This window comes from Oryzias latipes, chromosome 7, assembly GCF_002234675.1.
Source record: "Oryzias latipes chromosome 7, ASM223467v1".
NCBI lineage: Eukaryota > Metazoa > Chordata > Actinopteri > Beloniformes > Adrianichthyidae > Oryzias > Oryzias latipes.
Window position 1 is genome coordinate 10,771,548 of NC_019865.2, and position 26,158 is coordinate 10,797,705.

At 36.9% G+C, this 26,158-nt stretch overlaps 1 protein-coding gene across 1 annotated transcript; it reads left to right on the forward strand.

Annotated features, from left to right (window-relative positions):
• Positions 1 to 814: 814 nt before the first annotated feature.
• On the forward strand, positions 815 to 26,158 carry kcnc4 (potassium voltage-gated channel subfamily C member 4). The gene is made up of 4 exons (XM_020704598.2): positions 815 to 2,636; positions 16,338 to 17,265; positions 17,731 to 17,877; positions 23,932 to 26,158. The coding sequence occupies exons 1-4, from the start codon at positions 2,028 to 2,030 to the stop codon at positions 23,997 to 23,999; spliced, it is 1,752 nt and encodes a 583-aa protein (XP_020560257.1). The 5' UTR covers positions 815 to 2,027; the 3' UTR covers positions 24,000 to 26,158.

A 26,158-nucleotide genomic window follows, 5' to 3' on the forward strand; every position in this document is an offset into this window, starting at 1 on the left:
TATGGATTTTATCTTGTGTTTACTTACAGTAATTTGTACAAACACACCTGAACTTATTAATTTAATTAACAGCCATTTAGCCTCAAAATTGTCAGCTTTGTCTCTTTCCCACAGGGATGTCTCTAGTTTCTCAGACTTTTTTAATGCTTTGTACCACAGATAATCAATCCATTACAAAATCACATTAAGAAACACAGTTTTTAAAAGTCTAACATATTTTTAATACACCTATTTTACAGATCTAGTAGCCTCTTCACTTCCACAAAACTGTTTTATAGCCAATTCTTTAAACACTAATTTCTACCAATTGTTATCCAGAATCATACTATTTGGGATTTATTGCATTTTCAGACATTTGTTGCCCCATCTTTACTGTTTTAAAACTTGCAGCAGCCATCTTATTTCAAATAAACTCTTTTTATGCATAAAAGTTCTTTGTCATAGCACTCTGATATGTGATCAATTAATTGTTGTGAGCTGATTATCTGGACCAGGTCAATCAGAATGTGGAGACATCTGATTGAGCTAATCAGCAGCTAGCAGGACTTGGAGATCTGGAAAACAGTCAGGGTGGTAAATCTCGAGGACCAGGAATGAGCAGCCCTACCTAAGCAGGTGTCTCCAACGCTGTTCCTTGTGTGCTGCTGCCCTGCTTGTTTCGCAGCAGGCCAGTAGCCCTGCTGCAAAGCCCCACTTCATTAACTGCTAATTAGCAGGATTGAGTGAACCCAGTTTCTGATTGACTGACACACCTGATCCCAGTAACCAGTAATTACTGATGCAGGGTTAGCTACAAAACATGCATGGCAGTAGGTCACAAGAAACAGGGTTGGAGACACCAGCAAAAAGTGTCCCTGTGGTGAGTATGTGCGAGTGTTAATATATGTGAGAGTGATTGTGTGCCCTGTGACAGACTGTCAACCTGTCCACCTGTCCAGGGTGTAACAGCGCCTTTGCCCAACAGTAACCAGAACAGGCTGCAACAACTCCCTGACCCTGAAAGGGATATAGCGGGGTTATGAAAGTGGATGGATGGAATTTCTTACCAAAGAGAGTTAAATTTGCCTTTCAACATGTTTTGTGAATTTGCCACTAGAGGGAGACATCCGCCTTTGTATTTTCTGAACCGGCCGAACGACAACCTGTTGGACCAAGTTTGAGTTGGGAAATTCTCACTTTTTTTTAAAGGCAAAAATGTGGTTACAATTCCTTAAAATTTAAGTATGAATTTGAATATTCTGCTGTAGCAGTTCACTTTCTTGCTCAATGGAGCCGAACATGTCGCTGAAGGATGCTCTGCCATGACGCATCAGGAATAAAGCATCCCCCCCGCCCCGAAAGTAAACGAGCTCAACACTGACTGCTCTCGTGTCTCCGTCACACAGCAACACTTCAGCGTTTCCCTTCGGTATAATTAGCCCGAGCCGCTCGGGCTCGGCATCAGCCGCTCGGCATCCAAAGAGTTAACCTGCCGCCTGTGGTGCTCTGAGCACCACCACCCAACCAACCGGGCTGTGTCGCTAGGGGGATATAAGGTATTTGAGAAGCAACAGATCTCTATCTGGACGATGAGCGCACATCTGGGCCGATAGGAGAGCATCTGAAAAAACAAGAAGTGAGGAAAGCTCTCCCGCTTCGTTATGAGAGGAGAAAAGTTATCTGGAACATCTGCGTTTTTTCTCTCCAAGCTTGAACCTAAGGGCAGAGTTCTGTCTCACGCGGAGACTGATTCATCCTTTTTAGGTTATGTGTTGGTTGAGTTATAAAATATTTATTCCAGTGCAACCCTTCTTGGTCTGAGGAGTTTATCTTTTTCTTTTTTTCTTTTTTACCAGAAACCTAGAATATTTTGGATAAAAACAAGCCTGTTTGGATCCTGGTGTTTCCGCTCTGTTACTCCAAGACAAACTACATGGCTCATAGGACTGGTATGAGTGTGTTCTTTGTGTTTGCTTTTTGATTTTTATTTCCCACGAGTGGACAGTCGTTAGGATCCGAGTGCGCACTGCCGAGGGCTCTGCGTCTAAATGATAAGCTCGGTGTGCGTATCGACTTACCGAGGGCGCAAGTCAGGCAACAAACCTCCATCCAAATCATGCCTGAAGGAGGAGATGGCTAGAGGCGAAGACTCAGATAAAATAGTCATCAACGTTGGAGGAACTCGTCATGAAACCTACAAGAGCACCCTGAGAACCCTGCCGGGGACGCGCCTGGCGTGGCTGGCTGAGCCAGACGCGCAGGTCAGCACCGACTCAGTGGCTGAGCCCCCGAGCGCCGCCGAGTTCTTCTACGATCGACACCCGGGGATCTTCGCCTATGTGCTCAACTATTACCGGACCGGGAAGCTCCACTGCCCGGCGGACGTGTGCGGGCCGCTCTTCGAGGAAGAGCTGGCGTTTTGGGGGATCGATGAGACTGACGTGGAGCCGTGCTGCTGGATGAGTTACCGGCAGCACCGGGACGCAGAGGCGGCTCTTGAGATATTCGAGCCTCCGGATCCGGACGACACAGACGATGAAGCCCCGAGGCGGTTCGGTATCGAGGACTGCAGCGACAGGTCCAGGAGCTGCTGTGAAGTTTGGCAGCCCAAACTCTGGGCCTTGTTTGATGACCCTTATTCATCCAGGGCGGCCAGGGTGAGTTCAGCACGTGTTCGTTTGGGGACATTCCCATCCACCATCAACTGTAGCGTCAAAACTAGTGAAGTGGGAAGAATTAATAAATGACACATTTTTCAAAATCAACAGGTGGTGCTGAAAAAAACTCCAACCTTCAGTGGGTGACTTAGCATAGGCGGCCCCTGAAGAACATTTACATGGGCCCTCTGCAGCTTGTATAAAGAAACGTGAAATACATTATTTTTAATTGGGAAAAAGTGAATTTATAGAATGGGGGTCTTCTGTCTTAATTAATTTGCGAGGGTTAACTAAAGGAATCAAAAAAAGCATATAAATATTCAAATGATTTAACAAAACGGTACACTACAAAGTGGTGTCAATAAAATATATACAGAAATGTTCTCAAAATGGTCATTTTCTGCCCCTCTTTTTGCTTTTCCTCACATTTTCTTTTCATTTTCTCATTTTCGATTTGATTTATTTCAAGCATTGTTGTCAAAGCAAAAAAGAATTTACACATATTCATCAAGACTCAAATTTTGAAATGCATAGATTAAAAAGACAGAAAATAAAACAAAACAAAAGTCACTTAAATCACACTTGCTTAATTAAATACAGCGATCATTAACTAAAGCCAAGCAGAGCTTGATTTGAAAAGGAGTGGGAAGAGGCAAACTTAGATAATGCCACTCCTACTGAGTTCATTCCTTTTATTTTGCACTGTTTGTAATCCTGTTCTGAACCGATAGATTCTTTACAAGCAACAAAATCCAGTGCCTAGTAATGATTGATTATCTTCGGAACACATTATCACATTAAATTATTGCTACACATTGCAGGTCAAGTAAAGAAAATCAATAGCTAGCTGATTGTAATTCAAACATTTTAGTAATCATTATTGCACATAACACAATTTAATACTCATTGGTTGTAATTAAAACATCTTTGATTCACCACAATCAAGTTCACACATGTATTAGGAATTATTCAAACACCTGTTGATCCTTATCCTCTTATCTTCATATTGTGAAATCAGAGTTTCTTTATACCTTTTCTTAAATATTTGGACATTTGACTTTCTTTGTCTTATTGAGTTTCTTTCATTCAGTTTTTTTCCTTTTCCTGTTTTGTCTCTTTCAGCTGATTTCTTTTTGTTGTTGTTTAACTTGCATTGCTAGAATTTTGTGAGATGGTTTTCATATATTTATTCTAATGCATCAACAGTATAAAGATAAAAATCATTTTAACCAACGCTTGTGTATCTATGCTTCATTGTATATTTTTAATCACTTAAAAGAGTTTATCAGGTACCTTACTTGCTGTTGACAGAATATTCCATTGCTGCAGAGGGAAGGGAGAGAGGATGAAAGTTTTCCAAATGAGCAGGCTTATGCCATTTTAGTTTTTTTTTCTTTTTTTTTCTAGGGCTAGGTTTATAAAATCAATTAAGGAATCTGAATTGATCCAAGCTTAATAAATCAATAATCGATCCATTAAAGTAGAGATTGATCTTTTATACCTGTCCTTTTCCGGTGACCTATGCAATACAGCAGTAAAGCCAAAGTCTGCTAGCTTGAATGGAATTTCTCTTTTAAGTACTCTTTCAAGGAAACATTTATTTTAAAGTAACCATTTGTGTTCTAAAACACAGCTTTTTGCACAAATCTGGATTAAAGTGTAATGCTGTAGCACGAGCTTTACCTAGTGGCCAAACTGAAACCCCCCTCAGGAGAGGTGGAACATTTATTTTTGTAATGATGAGTCGATTTAGAGCCTTTACAATGTTAATAATCATTTTGTTGGAGCTTCTCCTTTTTTATGGTGTTAAATATCTCATTGGCAAATTATTTCACAAATACATTTTACAGTGTGTGAACTGTATCAGCTTAATATGAATTTCTTCAAAACATATATAGATTATAGTTTTGTTTCTATACTAATGTTTCTAAATGTGTAAACTGTGTAAATTCTAAATTGAATTGAATCGCATGAATTGAAATAATCATAAATTGAATCATTCCTGGAAATTTTTGGTGATACACCAGCACTATTTTTTTCAATGTGAAATATAAATGGAACCAGATCAGGTTTACTGACGTCCAGATTTCAATTGGTTCATCATAGAAACTTAAAAAACATTTTTTAATTCATCAAACAAAGAAGGAGTACTCCATAAAATAAAATCCATATACTACTGACTACAGCCTAATAAAAATACATAACCAGTTCTAAATGAGAAAATCAGATTTGTTACCAAACTGACTCCAAAGTTCTTTGGTAATTATGCCTAAATGTAAAATGAGAACTTTTTTTGCGTCTAAAATAATGAAAGTCATCTTTGTATTTTTAGTCATGTCCCATTTCCACATACGAATAGGCAAAAATTTTACTTTATAAGTTTGGATGCTGCAATGCAGATCATCCATCCATAGAACCTGCCAAATCCCTTTTAGGGTCACATAGTTGCTGGAGCCTAACCCAGCTATTGTTGGGCAAAAGCGGGTCACCAGTCTGTTGCAGGGGCACACACTCACTCAAATACTCACCTGGGTGCAATTTAGAGACACTAATGAACCTATGAAGCATGTTTTTGAACTGTGAAAGGAAACTGTTCCCAAAGAAAACCCACACATGCAAAAGGAGAACATGCAAACTTCACATAGAACAGTCCCAGCCAGGATTCAAACCAGGGTCTTCTTGCTGTGAGGCGAGAGCACTAACCACTGAACTATTGTGCAGCTCACTATACATATTCTTGATTTTTCTAAACTTGTACTTAAAACCCCCCCAACATATTTTATTTTGTTGAAGCGGTGGAGTCAGGTTGTTAAAAATACAAAACCACTGACCAGGTGTAAGTTTTCCTTTTCTGCCATATTTCTACCATAACTCACATATAAATGGGCTGAACCTTATTTTCTTTACCATTTCTTTGACCAATAACATGGGAAATAAGTTATTTTCCAGGGAATATGTTATGTCCAAGCACCAAAGCAGTCTCAAATACCATTCCCCACGCTATTCAGCTTTCAGATTATAAATAGATCGCAAATGGAAAGCAGGGCGATTTCCAGTGCCATGTTATTCTTTTCTTGATGGTGCATTTCCTCATGCTGGTTATACGGATGACAAACATCAGTGTACCATGGATTCATATTTGTGACATCCAATAAGTGAGATTCTACTGAATACTATACGCACCTTTTGATTTGTAAAGTTGGTATACAAGATGACCATATTTGATGTAATCTGGTTATCACAGATTATAAACATTCCAAGTCTCATAATGTGAGACTTGTGACCTGTTTGTGGTAACATAGCAAATTCTGTGTATTAAATATCAGATAGGGAGCAGAAAACGAAATGACAAAGTATTCATAGTTCATGTGGGAATAACATGATGTAGGGTAATTGAAATATGTTGGTGAGTTGGTTTGTTACCTCATAGCATGAAGGTTTTCTGGGGGCACATCTCCAGCGGAATCATTTTTGTGTGGTTTGCAGGTTCTCCTTGAGCATGCATTTTCCAACACTGTTGTTCTCCAACAGTCTTTTAACTTGCGTCATTGGTAATTTCACAACCAAACTGCACCTGGTATAGGCTCCAGCGACTCTTGTGACCCTGGTTAGGATAAAGCAGGTAAAGATAATGGATGAAAGGCTATATACCTTTTTTGTTTTTGCATTTGCAGGATGGATTTCATTATTCCTTCGCATACATCAGCCATCTGAAAAAATAGTGGGTTAAAAAATATAATATTCAACTCAAACTAATCTTCATTTTAATAATTAGTTTATCAGTTGATCAAGTTCATGAGTCTAATTGCTTTTAAAATACATTTTTTGAGATTTTTTTTATTTTGTCTTTTTTATTTTATTTAAAAAGTCATAATTATATGCTTCCACCATTGCTCATTTTAAATTGTATAAAAACAGTTTTTTATTATTTCTAAGCAAATTTGGTTTTAAAATGTAAAGGTGGCAAAGAAAAATTGTTTTAATTTGTAAATCTACAATTGATCTTATAGTTTTGCAGGAAAACAGATCCTTAATCTGATTGTTGCATAAAACGACATGTTTTTGTTTTTTATTTTTTTATTTAAAAAATTGTATTTTTTCTAAAAGGATAAATTTGGATAAAGCATCGGAAAAATGTTGCCATGCAGATAAGCTGACCCTGTGACTGCACATTTGTTTCCAGGTTCAAGAATTTCCTGATTAAAACCAAGTTTTGGAAATTAAAATTACAACTGTATTTTTTTTCTTAGTGTCTAGACATGAGTCACTGCTGAGAGTCTATGTTAGCCAAAAAGCAAAAACAGTTATTTGAATGTGCAGAGAAATATGCGCATCAGTCAAGACATGGATAAACACAAATGTTTTATCTAAAAAAGCTCAGTTTCTTTCCTACTTAGACAATGCTGATTAAACATCTACTTAATTGGAACACAATATAATGCAATATCAGTGTTATCTTTATGGTTATTTTTAACATGTACAAACCTCTTACATTATGTTGCAATCACAGCTGTTTCCTGTGGAGGAAATGCAAGCGCTCTTTAACTTTAGACACTGTTTACTATAGAGATGAGATGGATCTGACTGTGATGTAAATTGAACTTTAAATTGCTTTCTCTCCTTCCATGAGGAAGAAAATCCAGCTGTTACCATTTGAAAGTGTGCTGTATGCCTAATGGTTCAGCAACAAAGGCACAAGGGTGCTTATTGAAGCAAACGTGAAAGCAAGTATCAAGTGACACAGGCTGGATTGTCAGGCCAGGAAGAAAAATGCATTCAGCGCTGGAAGAGAGCCATCCTGGCTAAGTATGTTAGACTGTGTGCAGGTCTGAGTAGTCCATTCAGATGCTTCCTCGCTGTTGCAAATGTTCTTGGTGTTCTGACAGAAATGCTAAGTAATGTCTTGTAGCTGCATTTTCAGATGTTATTTTGGAACAGACATCTTTGAGTTACCCCTACAGGTCTCAGCGCTGGTGTCACTCAAGCATTACATTTCTCTTTGTTTACCAAATATTTTTAAATTATTCATTTCAGTATGTTCCATTTTTGAATATCTAATTGTAACTGAATGTGGTGAGTTCCACATAAGCCCAAGCAGACATGTATGCATGTTTTCTGAGTATATTGTCAGGGAACTCTTTTTGAAGAGATGCATGGAGCCTTTTTGAAGTACTCACATTACCTTTATGGGCTTTTTATTTCCTAAAGAATCCGAACGCAACACAGCTTATGGTGATTCCGGATATCTGTTGGGAAGCGAATCTGTCTGTGATCAAAGCAAAATCCTTTTCCAGATCAATCAAGACCATATAGGTGCAGCTCTGCTAAAGCAAGCACACAAGGCACCATGCATGATGGGAGTGGACCAGTGCAGCAAACAGTGGAACAGAACAAATTGGAACAGTGGCATCTCTTTATTCCTTTGGATTCCATTTGAAACTCCCCGGCTCTTAGTTTTATTTTGAGTAAATTTACATTTTTGTCATCTGAAATTTGTTTGAATGTTAGCTGCAAGAAGCTCAACAGGGCACAGTTGCCATGACAACTTGATGCACTGTTGTGAGGCCTAAGTATGCTCCATTATTGCTGTCCTTAATTGGCTGAGTACTTTTAATTCATCTGGTCTCATTTTGAGTAATTGTTTTTATGGTGAACACTGACTATTTTAAATGCAGATAAATTCAAGTTTTATTTATTTCCATTTGAACAGATTTCATTGTCTTCTCATAGAGACAAATTTTATGGGGAACTGTTTTTAAGAATGCCATTCGGATGTTACGGTTATCATTTTGTGTACAGCTGCAGAACTTCTTTCTTGCTGCCTTTATAAAACAACTATAAAAAACTGACAAATATTTTCAGTTTTTTTTTTAGGTCAAATGTTAATACAATTGGCCTGGTTGCAGTAAAGTCTTGTTTAAAATATTCAAATCTCACTGGAATTTTAGCAAAATACATAAATCGATGTGATTCAGCTGCCTGTTGATCATCTTTGCTCACTGTTTTAACTTTTTCATTCTAATGTCTAAAACTCCAAAATATTTATGTCTAACACAAAAGTCAATAAATCAAAGATTCACCCATGTTTTGTGATTTTCCAAGGGAAAATCATTTTTATGTATTAATGGAGTTATGTTAAATGAAAGCAAACGAGTTCTTAAGATTAAATCAATAAAGGTTGACATTTTGACCTATATTTTTCTAGATCTGGTGACAACTGACATTAGAGCAAACTTCGTTTTTGCTAAAATTTTAAATGGCTCGCATCTTTCATCTCACAACTCACATCCCCAACATTACTGCTGCCACAAAAAACTGTCGAGCATTATAAGAGCTATCCACCTGTACAGTTTAGAGCCAGAAGCCAGCTCAGACGAGGAAAACGAAGACATTAATCAATCCAGTCGTCTGCAAGAGGATGCATCACAGTGGACTGCAGCAGGGAGCTTTTGGCCTGCTGATTGTAGCAAATGGGTCACAGCTACAAGCCTTTTTCAACTACATTTTCTGTCTGCTCCTAGTTCATAACGATTTGAATAAAGAAATATTCAGAAATTCAATTTTAAGCTTAATTGTCATTATATATGTTCTTCATCGTGAGAAAAATGCTACAAGAACATGTTAAAAATACCAAAAAATATGATTTTCATAAGAGTGGGTCTTTCAGTGCTTGGAATAACATTTTAAAGGTTTAACATTTTAATAAAAAGTTAAATAGCTGTGCTTAAACTGTTTGAATGAAAGAAGGCAAAAACCTGTCGTTTATTTTGCTGCTGAAGGATTCATGGATTAGAAACACTTAAACTCTGATCCTTTTGCTGAATTCTTTTAAAGTGATGCATAACTGTATAGCTTTTAAAATTAAGTAACACTTGATAAAAGGAGAGCTAAAGGTGTCATAAAAAAGAATAAAAGGAAAGCTTTAAGATGATCCATAGACTTTGTTAGACCGCCCTAAAGCAGAGCTGGCAACAGAAGTGAGAAAACTGAATAAACGATAACACTAAACAACACTGTGGAGCCTCTAATACATTGTTGCAAATTATATACAAAAACAACACTTGGAGCTTTGTAAAAAGTGGAAATACACTGATCTAAGTGTTTGTTTATGGTCAACTCAGTCAATGCGTAGTATCCTGGTCCTGGTCCTGCGGCTTTAAAACAAGCACCCAAACCTTAACCACAAGATCAAAACTTAAAGATCCACTCCGATGACAGTTGTGTTTTTGGTATTTTTAACATGTTCTTATGGAATTTATCTGATGATGGAGGACACGTATATAGAAATTGTTTTTTAAATCATTGTGAATCAGGCGCAGACAAAAAAATACAATTTGAAAAAGAGTGTATTTTTGACGTAGAACCTACAACTGACATGTCACAAAAACCTGTAGGTGTGAGAAGCTATTACGACAAGCCACAAGCTCCCTGCTTGCTCCATTCTGATGCATCCACTTGTAGACAAATAGATTTTGACATCTGGCTTAAAACTGCACGGCTGGATTGCTCCTATATTGATTGCCATTTATGTCACACGGGGCTGTAAGCTAGCGGGAGAGCATATAAACAAACGGGTGATGAGACGTGGGTGAGGAGGATACTCTGCGCAAATGGTCCCGCCCACAACTCAGAGGAAATTTCCTGATGAACTCCTGCTGCTCTGCAGAAAGGATGTCCCAGAAAGCGACACGTTTTTTGATTTTGGCTATAAACAGCATCATTATAATTAAAAGACCACTGGTAACGCTTTGAAAATAGATAGAAAAATGACTGGAGTTAGTTGGACTTCAAGGAAATGCACAATTCGATATGAAACTAATAATTCAGATTACATCAAATATATGAATACTGCTTAAAAAGGATTTTAAACTGATATTGTTTTACTGCGAGAATTCAAAATTTTACTCAAGGTATACATTTGTGCAGTTTATGTAGCATAAAAAGGATATCATTAAAAAATTGGTTTCGAATTACATTAGAAAATAAATTGAAATTCAATCCTAATTTGGGTCAAATTGTAAACTTCTAAACTGTAATTGGATTAATTCCTTTTTTGATCAGTGATACCCAACCCTATGTTTCATCTTCGGGTTTTACAGATAGATTTTTGTCTAGATAATAAGTGCATATTTGTGACTGCATTCTTTTGAAAGCAGAAGACAGCCTTCTCTTCCAAAAAAGCCTTTCTTTTTCTGTTTTTTTTTTTTTTTTTTTTACATTAGTTGCCATAAGAAATCATTGAAAATCCTCACTAAAAGCTGAGTCACTTAATCCAATCCATCAATTTTTTTTATTTTAAATTGTATATACGGTATATATTTGCTTTTTAGATCAAGTTCATGATTTAGTTGTTTTTTGGATCAAATTTAGAGATTTTAAACCAGAGAACGACTTTGTCTACTCTAATGTCTGTGTGACTATATATAATCACCGTCATTTTTCTGGATATTTTTGGGTACATGAATCTATGAAATATAAATGTGTGATGATGAATTTCGCTGAACAGATACCCAGGAGAAACACGGCTGACAGGCTTAGGAAGGGGAAAATGATTTGTTCTTCTTCTTCTCCAACAGAAATCAATCCTAACAGAATTCCGCAAATATCTGCCGAGTTTGTCCTTAATGCTCTTGCAGAGCATTCATGAGTCACGCTTCACGTCTTGTACTTAACATGTCTATATGTGAATCAACAGGTGATGCTCAACAGCTTGAGGTGATGACTGTAATTGGACTCCTCAGCTGTTGTAGACGGCTGCACAGCTTTCTGCCTATTGTGCCTCCTGCTTCGCTCCATCATGCTTTGATAATCCCAGCTGGGGCCAGATTAGTGTCCCCTTTGGTGGTTTTTTTGCACGCAACAATGGCTGTTGTAAGGTGGTTGTGGTCTTTATTTTTTAAGGTTGGGCTTTGCTGCACCTCTGTTTGTTTGGTTTTATTCTTAGTTTTCAAAAGACGAAAATATTAAACCTCATTGTGGTTTCAGTATATGATCTCTTTTCCACATAACCATCATGCACTCACTTAATTATCCTTTGGAATATTTAGATTCTATCATTTCCTTTACAAACTTCATTTTAGGTCTTGTTTCAAATCGTGTTTTACAAATTTTTATGCTGTAGTTATTCTATTTAATATTTTGCAAATTTTCTTTTAATTGCATCTGTATTTTTACCTGCATTTTGGGTTCAGGCACATTAAAAAAGATTACTACCAATGCTTCATTGTAAGTGAAAGATACCTGTAGTGCATGTCCGCCACCTACAGTTGGAAGAGGGTTGCTGTAAAATGTATAATTGTTGTCTGGAACAAACCACAATTAGTAATTTCTCTTCCATGACCACTTTTCAAATGGTTGGCACGTTGAGGATTTAAAGGGATGCCATGCATACGTCGCTATGGTCAAAGTTTGACCTGGTTTAACTTTTACATAGTTTTTGGACTCCACCTATGCACATTCAATGGTCGCGTGTTTTGTATTTAGAGCCTGAAAATAGACATAGAAACTTGCGTAATGAGGTATGAATGCAAAGAGTTTTAAAAATGTAAGCCTGAGACCAACATAATAAACAGCCACCTGCCCACTTGAGATGTTCTTCCATGAGGACCACAACTGGATGGAGAGAGAGGTGTGATCATTCAGAAACACCTGACAAGTGTTTTCTGGCAAACAGTTGATGGTGAGATGTCATGACAGGTGAGAAGCTTAATTCCAAGAACTCCAAAACCCTAAAGATAAGGCTCAACTTTTCCCCGCTTAGCACCAAGCATCGAAGGTTGGATTTCCTGAGGATGACAACAACTGTGTGAAAATGAGAGCAACCAACACTTTGGGTGTGAATGAAGGTGTGAGGAGTTTAATTGAAAACACAAAGTCTGTAAAAAATCAGGATGTGCAAATACATTTGATAAGAAATAGAACTGTTTGACATTTAGATCCATGAAAACGGCAGGTTACTCAGACTTACCTGCTTATAAGTCAGATAAAGATATCACTGTAGAAGCTGGTCATTAGATGATGACGATTGGTAACACATTGTTAGATATAGGTAAAGAAGAGGGACAACCTGGAGAACATAAATGCTTACATGGAGGAGTGAACCATAAGTTAGGAAAATGTCAAGGAAAACGTAATTTAAATGTACATATATATATGTATGTATATGTGTTCTCTGTGTGAAGCAGGTAACTGAAAACATCCAGCTGCTAACAAAGCTGGATGTTTTGTTTTGTGGACAAGCTGGGTCTTGTCATTGATAGACTTTTGCATGAACTTTTAATGAGCAGAACAAATGTTAACATTATGTCTGCCAGGATATCTGGAAGCTTCCTCGCAGAGGCTTCCCTGACTGTTTAGTTTTGTGATAAACCATTTGGCAATTTAATAAACTCAACCATGTTCAGACCAGTTAGGGCCATCCGAATTGCATTGTTGGCATGTAGTGGTTGCTGTTAAACAAGAATTCATTGCAAAATTACGTTTTGTTTTGTACTGAGGTTTTGGGAAGTAGCTGTAAGAAGATTATACAAAAACTCAACAACAGATGGATTGCTTCTTAAATACAAAAGAATGAAAACGATGAAACCGATAAGGAGGCAAGCAGGTCTGTAGAATGAATATTTTGACAATCCACTTGAAAAAGAATTACATTTTACCAGTATAATTCATTCTTATTGTTTCAATAAATAAACAGCTGTGGCCATTCTTTTGGGAGTATTAATTGCAATATTACAACTGTGAGATGACATGTATGTCAAAACAGTCCATATAAGCTTAAATGTTGTTGTTTTATATATATATTTTTCCAAAATGTTCCACTAAAAGAGTACTGTGAAAAAAGAACTGGTATATCATCTTTTGGAACCAGGTCTATGCTGTTTCTAACTTCATTAGATTCAAATAAAATGTTGCGATTATAGAAGTTACAACAAGTATTGTTCTATGAAAGAACTTTTTCCACACTAGATAAATATACACCATAAACAGAGGTATGATTATAAAAGACAATATGCATAGCCCAAAAAGGGCTTTGGATGAAGAATAACTACAGTTCTTTTCAAGTCCATTTCTTTTTTTTTTCTAAACTTAAATTTATACAAATTTAAACAGTATTTTACTGTTTAAATTTGCTTTTCTCTCTCTGAACACAAACTTCCTGGATTCCAAACAGTTTTATTTTCTGGCATAACCCAGAAAATTAGCCACTACAGCAGGGTATCATTGCCAAGATGGTGTATTGATCTGATAGCAATTCACAAGTTGACAATTGGATTACATTTTCTTTTCAGTAAGATTCGATTAAATATAAAAACATTAGTCAAATGTTTCATTTTCTATTGATTCAATTCAAAGAATTGATTTGAAAGACTAATCAAATAATGCACATTTGTCCCTATTTGTCTGTATTTCCCCTTTTCTGCATGACATAAGGACCTTGTTTCTAGAGCATCATTTAAGTGCAGTTTATATGTATTTATATGTATTTTTTTGGCTTGTCCACTTTTCAATTAGTGTCCCTCCGGGGCTTCACCTGCATTTTAGCTTTTATTTATCCAGCTGGGAGGTTAAAAAGGTTGGGGAGACCGTTTTACATTTAGCCCAGGCTTCTGAAAACAGTGCAGGGAGCTCATGTATATGTAAACACAGCTTTAACACAAACAGTGAAGGGCTCAGCCATTGTAGTGGGTCATTGTTCAGCCCGGCTCTCATTTGGCTCACATTTATTCTGTTTTGTAATAATCCTCTTCTCATTAAAGCGTGCCTGATTGACTGAACTATAGCAGGTGCATACTTACTTGTTTATTATGTAAAGCATTGCTGACTCCATTGTTGCCTCACTCCAATTTTGGAACAGGACTTTACCAAGACTCACTGTCAACTTTTTAAAATTTTGTAAGCAGGTTAAAATAAAGAAATTATCTAAAGAGTTTCCATATTCACTATTCCTGTCCTCAGAGCAGCACCATTACCATGTACACATGGAAAGCACCTCCTGCTGTCTGTGCGAGGTGGACGTCGTCTTAATGGAGTCACGTTTTCTCCCAGCATGGCTCAGTCTGTGTTTTTGAAGATGATTGGGTTGAAAGTGCTCTGTTGTCTTTCAGATGATTTCCTTTAATAGCCTTCAAACTTGATGTGCCCTAAAAATTACTCCTTTTCCAAACTACTCTTGTCACTGTTTCTCAGGAGGCTATTATGGGATGTTCCAAGGAGCCAAAGAGAATTTAAAAAAATATTTTGATAGCCATAGATATTTTGGGGGGTTGTTTGGTTAACACATGACTGGACATGTTCTTGATTGTCTTAGCTTGTTGTAAAGGAAGCAAAGTATATTATTCTTTAATACGCATTTATTATAAAGATTTAGATTTTGGGAGCCAACAGGTGTGTTTGTTACACCTGAGAATGTGCATGGATAGGACCTGCCCCTTTTGACTAACATTTACACCAGACAGTAATGATGATAATCCTCCGGCATCTTTTTGCTGAATGATTGTAGCCCCCACCATCACTTCTGTAATCATCTTCCAGATTTCCTTAACTCCCCTTTTCCTCCTTTCGTCTTTGCCCTTACCCTCTGTCTCCAATATTCCTCCCTTCTTTCCTTTTCTTCTTTTCCATCCGGTCCTACAAAAAAAAAATACAAAGGTTATCAATATAAAAAAAGTTAGCCTTAATTACAAAAGGGGTTTATACAAATACACACCTGGTGTGTATTTAATCCAGAACCCCCTGTTGTAATAGTAAAATATGTCCAACACAAGAGGCCCTCAGCTCCTATCTGTGTCCTCAGCTGTTGGACAGGACAAGTAAAAAAAAAAAAAAAAAAAAAAAAAAAAACATAAAAAAAAAAAGGAAACACCTGCTTTTCTGGGTCAGCGTTCTCTTTCATTTTTTCGTTATATTTGTGCACATTCTGACTAATTCTTTGAGACTTTCATCTATTTCCTTTATATTATTTTTATCTTATACCTACAAAAGTAAAATATTTTAAGTTTATACATTTTTATCTTAAAAAATCTTTCTGTGATCCTGATAAATTACTAATGTTTATAATTATTGCTTCACATAAAGTCTAAAGCTTCGTACACACTGGGAATTTGATGCGCATTCAAATACGCGCTACAAGCCCTTTCTACAATTGTTTCGTTTCAGAAAACAAAACAAAATTCCTGAAACCAAATCGTTAAAAAGAAAAAAACTTTTCGAAAAACAAAAGTAATTTCCAGAAATCAGAATGAAATGTTAGAAAAACTCAAAGCAATGAGAAAGCAGAAAAGATAGGTACTATCAGACATCACTGATTGGATGATGATATCCAGAATTGCTTCCTTCCAAATAATGTTCAGTTGAAATGATGGACAAACATCATCATTCAATCAGGGATGTACCTCCGTACGAAACGACATTTACATAAACCATTCATTAAAAGTGGCCCCTTGAATGTGTGTTGCTGAGAGCGGTGTGAATGTAGCTTAAGAACTAAGATCAGAAATTGAAATCAGTTTCAGGTGTCTGCCATGACGCAGGGGTGAGGAGCGTAAAGGCAGGATGAGGGGTGACTTCCTCAGATCAATAAGCCAGAAGAGGATTGTCCCCGTGATTTCCTCAAAATATGCAAACCACTTCAAAAAAAGATCTTACAATATTATGTTTGGTATTTTTGCATCATATTGATTGTTGATTCTTTTCATTTTTTAGGGGGTGGCTTTTGTATCTCTCTTCTTCATCTTGTTGTCCATCACTACTTTTTGCCTGGAAACCCATGACGCCTTCAATGAATGGATGGATAAAGTTTTCCAAGGCAACAACACGTCTGGTAAAAGTAAGGCGGAGTTGGGTGGCAGTAAAATCCTCCACGGAGTGGAAGGTGTGTGTGTGTTCTGGTTCACGTTGGAGTTTTTGGTGAGGATCATCTGCTGCCCAAACAAATGTTTTTTTATCAAAAACACACTCAATATCATTGACTTTGTGGCCATTCTGCCTTTCTACCTGGAGATGTGCCTGGAGGGACTGTCGTCAAAAGCTGCTAAAAATGTGCTCGGCTTCCTGCGTGTGGTGCGGTTCGTGAGAATCCTTCGAATCTTCAAGCTGACCCGACACTTTGTGGGCCTGCGGGTTTTGGGTCACACACTGAGGGCCAGCGTCAACGAGTTTCTCCTGCTTGTCATCTTCTTGGCACTGGGAGTTCTTATTTTTGCCACAATGATTTATTATGCTGAGCGCATTGGAGCAAGCCCCAATGATCCCACAGGCTTCAACCACACGCACTTCAAGAATATCCCCATCAGCTTTTGGTGGGCGGTGGTCACCATGACGACACTGGGTTACGGGGATATGTACCCGCAAACATGGCTTGGCATGATGGTCGGGGCGTTGTGCGCACTGGCTGGCGTGTTGACCATTGCCATGCCTGTTCCTGTCATCGTCAATAACTTTGGCATGTACTACTCTTTGGCTATGGCGAAACAGAAGCTGCCAAAAAAGAAAAAGAAACACACCCCAAACCCAGAAATCCTGACTGACTCCGCCTCATTTGGGAAGTCGGAAACAAACTCGCACATTGACAGCACTCAGAGTGACACGTTCCCACTGGCTGCTGAGGAGAGTCTGGGAAGGAGTCGCTCAGGTAAGCCTGTAATCTCACATTGACGGGTCAGTTCAACAAAACCACTGAAATGTATATTATGTACTATTATTGGATGTTTCTATGCAGCTGTTTGTGTTTATCCTCAGCTACTAATGTTGCACAACTGAGGAGAATGAGCTGTGGTTTGTAACACCAACAGTTTCTCATTATCTTTTTGTTATTCCATGTGAAAATAGAAAAATGTTGATGTTGCCTTTAGTGGTCGTACAAAAAGCTGCTGAATTTCTCTGACGCTGAGTTTATCTGACAGATTACCTGCATTTAGTCATAAAGACAGCAACACACCACTATCAGATTACTCCTCATCGCATCTCAGACAAATTTGATTTCATCGTAGAAGAATGCTGAGTTTATGCAATAAGCTGCTGCCTTTGTCTGGGTCTTGACGGGAGTCTGCAAAAGATTTGACATTCATTCGGCGGTGACTTTTTGTTTTCCTGTCAGACTCTAAACAGAACGGGGACGCAAATGTGGCCCTCTCAGATGAGGAAGGGTGCAGCCTGACCCAGCCGCTGTCCCCTAGTGAAAAATGGTCAAATCGGTGCTCCAGAGGGCGAGGAAGGAACAAGAGAACATCATCCGGCAGTGCTGGTGAGTTACATTAAAGCCAAATGCTTTAACTTGTATGTGAAAAGATAGAAGTTCTGGATCATCTGGATAATAATTCATGTTGTTTTTCATTCTTTGCTTAGTTATTGGTGAAACTCAAAGAACCGTTTATCCATCCCTCTATTTTCTGAACCGGCTGAATCCCTTTCAGGGTCATGGGTCTGCTGGAGTCTATCCAGCTACTTTTGGGTAAAGATGGGGAAACAGGTTGCCAGTCTAACGCAGGACTACACACAATCATACCTAGGAACAATTTAGAATAATTAATTAACCCAAGAAGAATGTTTCTGGACTGTTGGAGAAAACTGGAGTTCCTGGGGAAAAAAAAGTACAAGAACATGCAAATTCCACCAAGAAATGTCTCAGCTGGGATTTGAACCAGGGCCTTTTCTCTGTGAGGCGATAGCGGTAACATTATCCTGCAGCCCCAAAACTGTTTATTTGAAAACAAATAATGACTGATATTTCTAGCTCCTGCTGTTTCTGATCTTGGCATTGCTACTTCACAGTCCACTGTGAGAGCTTCAAATAAATGACTGAAACAAACATGCCAGTAGGCCAAAGTGAAACAGACAGCAGTAACATAAAGTATAACCCCCAAATTAAGAAATCCTTATATTTAAATGTAAAATCTGTTTCCACTTTAGATTAATACCATCAAATACAATTTAATTACAGATTTTCGTGGTCTTGTCAGTATGTAGGCTACATTGTTGCAATCTATTTAGTAAAAAACAAACAAACAAAAAAAAAAACACTACAAACACCTAATGTAATGCATACAGTATTTTGGGGGGTAATTTTTTAAACTTCCATTTAAAAAGGGACATTTTAAACTCTCTTTCCCCAGTGTGTCCATTGTGGGGTAGGTGGTCCAAATCCTGGCTGCTGTAAATGGATGTGTTCCTTTGTGTGAATGGACGAATAGGAAACAGCATAAATAAGTACTACAGGATGGATAAATACTGTTTAAAGTGTGAACCATTTACCATTTTACATTCTGCAAAGAGAGCAGCAGCTATAGACCCCTGATTACTAAATTGTGTCATTTCCAAACCAAGTGGACATTGTCCTTTTTTTTAAACTGATGTTAGATCTATATTTAATAAATCAATGATGGTCGTGCTTTAGTTTTTCAGGTTCTCTAAATCATATGTTGTGTTCAGGTTATGCTCACACCAGGTTTCGCTTACCAACTGACTCAGCTGCTTTGCGTTAGATCGTTTTCTCCTTTGGTACTTAAAGGCTTGGTTTTCAGTCTTCCTATTAGCTTCTCCTCTTAGCTTCACTTTAGTGTTTAGCTGTTTTTCATGGTATTTTTTTCTTTAATGGTTTATTTCATGCTTTGTATTTTGTTCTGTTTAAGGTTTTTAATGACCGAATTCCTTTTCAAAAGTGTCTCCTGCACTTTTGATCATTACTCTTGACATCAGAGAGCAGATAAACATCTATAGGCCTATTTAAGAAAAATAGTTTTTTTGGTGATTAATATTTCTAAATGTTCAACTCTTTTAAAGACCCACTCTGATAAAAATGTCGTTACTTTTTTTTTTTTATAATGTTCTTGTGGCCTTTTTCTCTTGATGCAGGAAATATATATAGAAAATTAAGCTTAAAATTGCATTTTTGAGTGTCTCTTTATTCAAATTGTTGTGAATTTTTGGCTAAAACATCCAGTTTAGCGGTTATAAAACAAACCTGTTTTAAAGTTTGAACATACACTGCAGCTTTCTTTACAGCATCAGCAACATGAAAGTCAGTGTGAGCACTCGTGACGCTGAATGGATACGTGCATTACGAGATATTGATCATTGAGAGCAAAGTATTCCCAACGGAGTCACAGGATCAGGCAGAGAACAGCAGTAATTGATGTGTACTGCTCTACACCTTCTCTGCACATGTAAGTGGCACGTATGGAGTCGCTGCTGCTGAAAGGCTGGATTCTGAGCTCTGTCTTGGCTCTCAGGAGGTTTTTTTCTTATTTTTTGGTGCCTGCTTTTCTCCTTAAATTAGCACAAACTAAACTGCTCAAAATTTACAAATGCCAGTAAACACTCCCTTTTTAAGGAACTCTATGAATGTCTGGGTTGCATTTGAAATTCACATTGACATTTCTCACATCTGTTTGGAAAAAATCTTTTTTCTTTAAAGATGACCTTTTTTCATCATTTGTTTGAGTCTAATACTGCTGCAGGGTCAAGGAATGTAAAATCTAAGTTTATGTTTTTATATTTACGGGAACAGTTGTTATTTTTTTTTACATTTATGCTTGTTTTTCTTTAAGGTTTAATTGATTTAACAGTCAACAACAAGTAGGACTAAGAAAGAAAACAGCGGGGCAGTTTGATGCATTAAAAATGAATCAGAGCAGTCTGCTGGTCCTTGTTTCCACTGCAATGAGTGCACTTATGAGGACTAATTGCAGCTGCTACAAGTTTCTGCATGCATCTGGCTAATCTAAGAATGCTCACTTTTTACAAATGATTAATAAATGCCATGTGTGCACCAAGTATCTTGCACAATCATTTAATTTAATTATATAGAATTAAAGTTTATTAGTAATTATAGAATTATTAGAAAAAATGTTACCATAACATTCCATGTTTACTCTGCATAAGGTTTCTTCACCTGACGAGTGATAAAAATATGTGGCAGCTTTACTATTGCTGTAAAAAGTATTAAACTTATTAATCAACTATTTTGTTTCTAAAAGCATGTAAATACAAGTTACTTCAAAAAAATTATGGGGTGCAATAAAAACTAAATAAATAAAACACGAAAAAGCTGATTTTTTTTCCCCCCCACTAAGTTTCTGAACAAAAAGACTTTCCTCTGGAAATCATTTGATGTCTAAACAAAATTAGCTACCAAGCAAAATCTAATTAGTAAAAACAACCACAAGGGTAAAGCAATAGCCTTTGTAGTAAGTAATTATAGAAAAGGAGTGTGATTTTGAATAGTTGTTTGTCGTGTAAACTATCCAAAAACTAACGTTAGAGTGGTCAGTAAAAATAGTATTGTTTCCAGTAGCTTCCACTGATACAAATCTGAAAAAATACAGATGAAAATCAAGTGACTTTCAACTGCACTGTGACTTTTAGGCTTCTCTAAATCCTGCACTGCTGCATTGAAATACCACATTTTTTTACAAATATATTGTAATATATTGTCTTTTAAGCTTTTTTAAAAGAGTTCCCATTGGTCTTTTAAATATTGTTATGCTGTTTTTAGTCAAAAATCAAAAAATGCGTCTATTTCTAGGACATAGTTTCTGCAGAACGGTAGTAGTTCATTAGAAATTTGCCTTTGAGTCGTGGGCAGGACTTTTGGCACAAAGTAAGCCCGACCACACTTCACATCACCCATTAGTTCCAATTCTCTCCTGCTAGCCTACAGCCCCTCACCACCCTAACTTAACATTAGCGGTGCAACAAAAATGACAAGTAATATCGGAGCTATCCAGCCGTACAGTTTTTAGCTGGGTGTCAGCTTGGACAAGGAAAAAGACTTATGTGGATCTATTTGTCTGGATGTGTGGGTGAATCAGAATGGAGGGAGCTTGTAGCCTGCTGATTGTAGATTTTACATCACAAAATTACCTTTTCCAACTGCATTTATTTGTCTTCTCCAGATTCACTACGATTTTACTAAAGAAATACTCTTAAATGCAATTTTAATCTTAATATTCTCTATGTATGTCCTCCATCATGAGAAGAATACTATCAAAGCATTATAAAAACACAAAAAACACAATTTTCATTGTTTCTAAGCTACAGACAGGATCATTTGAGACAGAACTGTATTTTGCTAAACTGTGGCTCTCATTTTTTAACAAAATCGTCAACAAAATAATCAGTAGAAGGTCTTTGCAGTGCTTGTTGCTTCATGTAGTTTCAGTTGGTAATTGCAGACACTGCAGTCTAACAAAAATATCAGATACAATACAGCTCTGATGTTTAAATATTGTTGAGAGCAAAACTCACATAATGCACTCAGACTTCATGTTCTAAACATCATGTTCTCTCTCTACTGTCCTTTTCCACATCTTTTTTTCCCTCTGTAATTCATTTCCCGGCTTTTGAATCTCGCTGCTTCAACGCCGACCCAGTTTTATGTCTGCGCTTCAAAAACCCCGTTTGAAAAGAGGCTTTATATTTGGCGCCTGTGGATTCATTATGGGTCAGTACGGATCACAGTTCCCACCCTTTAGTGGACAAGGCAGGATGTGTTTGAACTCATGTCCACATAAAGCCCAGTAACACCCATGATGTTTTCATGCTAAACAGCAAGACTGTGCTTGACCATCAGAAACCATCAAAACACTCCTGTCTGTGAAGAAAATGGTCCCAAATCTAAACTTTCATTTGGTTTTATGCTTCTGCTTGTTCTTTCCAGGAACATTAAATTCTACTTCAGTGTTTTCACCGACAGCCATTGACTTAGATGGTAAAAGCACATTTTAACATGCAGACGTAATTTAATAAAATAAAGGAAGTGGTTATTTTGGACATAGGTTGAGATAATCTGCTAATGTGAAATTTACATTCTGATAATTACCACTGGAAACAGTCTAATGATCAGCTAATTATGTTGCAGTCCAGGCCTTTTTCTGATAGGAAGAATAAAATGACAAAGATCTGAGAAAAGCCAGAACACCTCGAAACTAATATGCTGCAGGGAGGGCGGAGGGGGAGGGGGTTCAATCCTGAGCTTTGCATCTGGCTGTTCCATTCAGACCCCATTGGAACATAACACTTACACGACACATTAGGGGCTCACTCCCCACAATGAAAAAAATGTAGATTTCAATTTAAAATAGATACAGTAAAAATGTGACTTCTTTTTCCCTTTTTAGCAAGTAAAAATTGTGTCTGTGATTGTGGGCATTAACAGAAAGATGGAAATCAATTGTGACAGAGTGGCTCTGATGACACAATGTAAAGTAAAGGACAGATGGATGGAGGTCTCAAGAAGCTATGAAATTATTATGTGTGACAGGAAATGGTTGCTCACGGCAACTGAAAGAGCAAATAGCTTTACAATGTTAAAAAAGGTTAAACCAGAGAAATAATATAAACTATTTAAGATGCTTCAAGTAGTTAAAACCTTATAAAACATACACAGGTATTTAAGTAAAAAAAAAAAGTCAGCTAGAAATTCTTCTACATAAAAACAGGTTTGTCCGTGCAAGGCTCTGATAACTAAACTCAAAACCTTAAAATCTATTGTAAATAAAACAGGAAGCCAATGTAGTGATAAAAGCAGAGGAGTGACATGTGTTTGCTTTTTATACAAAATAGTTTTATCCAAAAAAAAGGAATGATAAAGTTTGTTGTGTGTAGTTTTTGATAATAGGTCATTAGTTCTTATAACTTTTTATTGATATCAGTCTCATTCTACATGTGGACAGGAACAATAAAGGCATATCTATTTATTTATCTAGGATTTGTTACAGTAACACTGATGCTTATGTGTGGATGTTTATTGTTTGTGAATTTTTGGCAAATCTGTCATTTATTTATGATTATTGCCACTTATTAATCAGTGTTTGGTCATGGTTGAGCGAGAAATCATCCACTGCAACCGCTATGTTGGGTTCCTGATTCAGTCCTTCATTCACAAATTTGTTGAATACAAAACTTTCTATATAGTGACTGGACAGATTGATGTCTCACTGAACCATTTGTGAAAAGCAGATTTTTTAAAATTAGTAATAATACTGTCCTGAGTCAAGATGCATGACAGTGCATAGGACAAAAATAATTTTTTATACACACAAAGTAGTATTTGGGAAGGTTGTGCAGTAAGAGTGCGTGTAAACAGTTCAAACTTATGCACAAGGTTTTGGAGCTTTTGAAGCCTCAAATATGTGGCTTAGAAATAGCCTTCATAAATCAGAGCTCACAGTTTTATACAGTCCAGTTTTTTTTTATTCAGTATAAACAAATGAATTATTGAATGAATGTAAACCTTTCTGCAGTGCCAGGTCAATAATCTGTCTCATTGTCTTTCTGATCCCTTTAATGTTTCTGACAGAGACGTGTAAGGACTTTCTCAGTACCACTGGAAATCATGCTCAGCCAGAGGTCACCACTTTGACCTGAGGAGGGCTTGCTACAAATGGAAGAAAGGACAGCAGCTCCACTGTGGCACTTACGACATCACGGCGTTCTCTTGTGAACAAACCACAGATACAAGACTTGTTTTTTTCTTCCCACTTTTTTCTATTTGCATTTTCAACATCCAGTAAAAAGTTATTAGGTAACACATAAAACATTTGTGTTTTGCACTCATTTACATATTTCACAAATGTTTTGCATGCTTTGCATGAACTCATACAATGCACTAGAACAGTTATTGGAAATACTCAATATTCTGTCATCTAGCTCTTTTATATTTTCCCAATTTTCTCCTTTTTTTGTTTCTTTTACTGGTTAGAAACATGAGGTCTCCAAGTGGATCAACTGGTTTACAGCTTGTGTAACCACACATTTGTCACAAAAATAGTAACAAGTGACAAAATGCCAGATTGGTTTTTAAGATGTCCAAAAACAACATCCATAGAAATTAAACTTTCAAGCTTTTCTTTTTTATAAAATGTTTCATTTCTGCAGAATATCATTCCCAGTTAAGAGAATGAATGTACATAGACTTGTAAAGTAAAAGAAAGAACCAACTTGTTTCTTCTTGAAATGAAAGAATAGAAACACAGAGGTTTCTGTGCAATGGTTAGACTCTCCATGGGGATTCTGTGCTTCAACTCAAGCAATGTGTTGTCTGTCTTTGCACCCTAAGAGTTTAACATAAAGAGCAGAAACAAAAATCTGTACAACAGTATTGTTTATAAAGGTTAGTTACGCAAAGTTGATGTACTCTTACTGGTTAAAGCCGGATACAGACATTTAGATTTAATGGTGGACTGCTGGTATGTGATCCTCATTGTGAGAACTAAAGTTTAAATGTTTGCTATTACTCGATTTGTTTTGCCCCCCCTTAGCTTGAGTTGGGTTTGCAGAAACCCTAGAGGAGTTTTATTACTGTTTCTGAGAACTTCTATCCCTCATGGTTAACCATAGTGGCCTTACGTTTCAACACAGATTATTTTACTGTCGTTAGTGCATTTATATCCTGAATCAAATACCTGTAGTTATATGCAAGCGTAGCTGTGTGTATGTAGCCCAGAACATTACTGTAGATAATTAAACACTTCTCTACATATGCCTTGTATGCCCAAAAAAACTGTTTTTAACCAACAAGAAAAGTGATTCATATAGTCATGGAAAAAAATCATGGTTGCCTTGTAGTTCTGTCAAAGAAATGCCCCACTTCTCTTGGATAATTGTTACAATGTTAGAAATTCTCTGGTTTTTAAGTGTTTGTTGTTTTTACTTTGCTCTGGAACAGCACAAAGAGCAGAGAAAAAGTCACAGAACAGAAAAAAGAAATGGGGCCTCTGAGGAAAAGAGTATAGTTCCTACAATCAAACTGAAAAATAAGTTTTGGGGTTGCTTTGCTGCTTCTTGCACTGGATGCTTTCATGAAATCGGATGGTTAAAAAAACTTGGGGCACAATGTGGTGGCCACTGTCAGAAAGCTGCATCTCCCCCAAGAGGTCATAGATCTTCCAGAAGGACAACGACCTGAAACACTTACTCCAGATCTAAATCCCATTAAACACCTGTGGAGAAATCTTAAAACAGCAGCTGGTACAAGACATCCTTCAAATCTAAATGACCTGGAACAGTTTGCAAAAGAAGATCCCAAAAATCATTCATGGTTATGATTTATATCATTCTTTTTTTTCCAAAGTGGGTGCTACCAAATATTAAGTTATTATAGAGTGCTAATAATTGTGTCTAGTTCATTTTTGACAACAATTCTGTGTAATTTTTTGTCAGGTTTGACTTTTCTCCAGTTTTTTTTACCCCCCAGAGCAAACCAAAACATTAAATACTACACAACCAAAACATTTGCAATTGGAACAATTATCTGAGAATATTGTTGCATTTTTCAATGAAATTTATAGGATGCCAACATTTTTGGCAATGACAAAATTTCAATATTTCTCATTTTGAACAACGTTACCGTTTGTGCTGCCTTGTGTAATCAATGTTAGACAATCACACAGTTTTTTTCTTATGGAATGTGTAAGTGACTGTGACAGAATAAGGTGTCAAAGGAGAGAGTCTGGGTGATGTAACATCATATAGGCATGTGTTTCTATGCAAAAAATAATAAAACATTTCCCTTCCCTCGTGTCAAA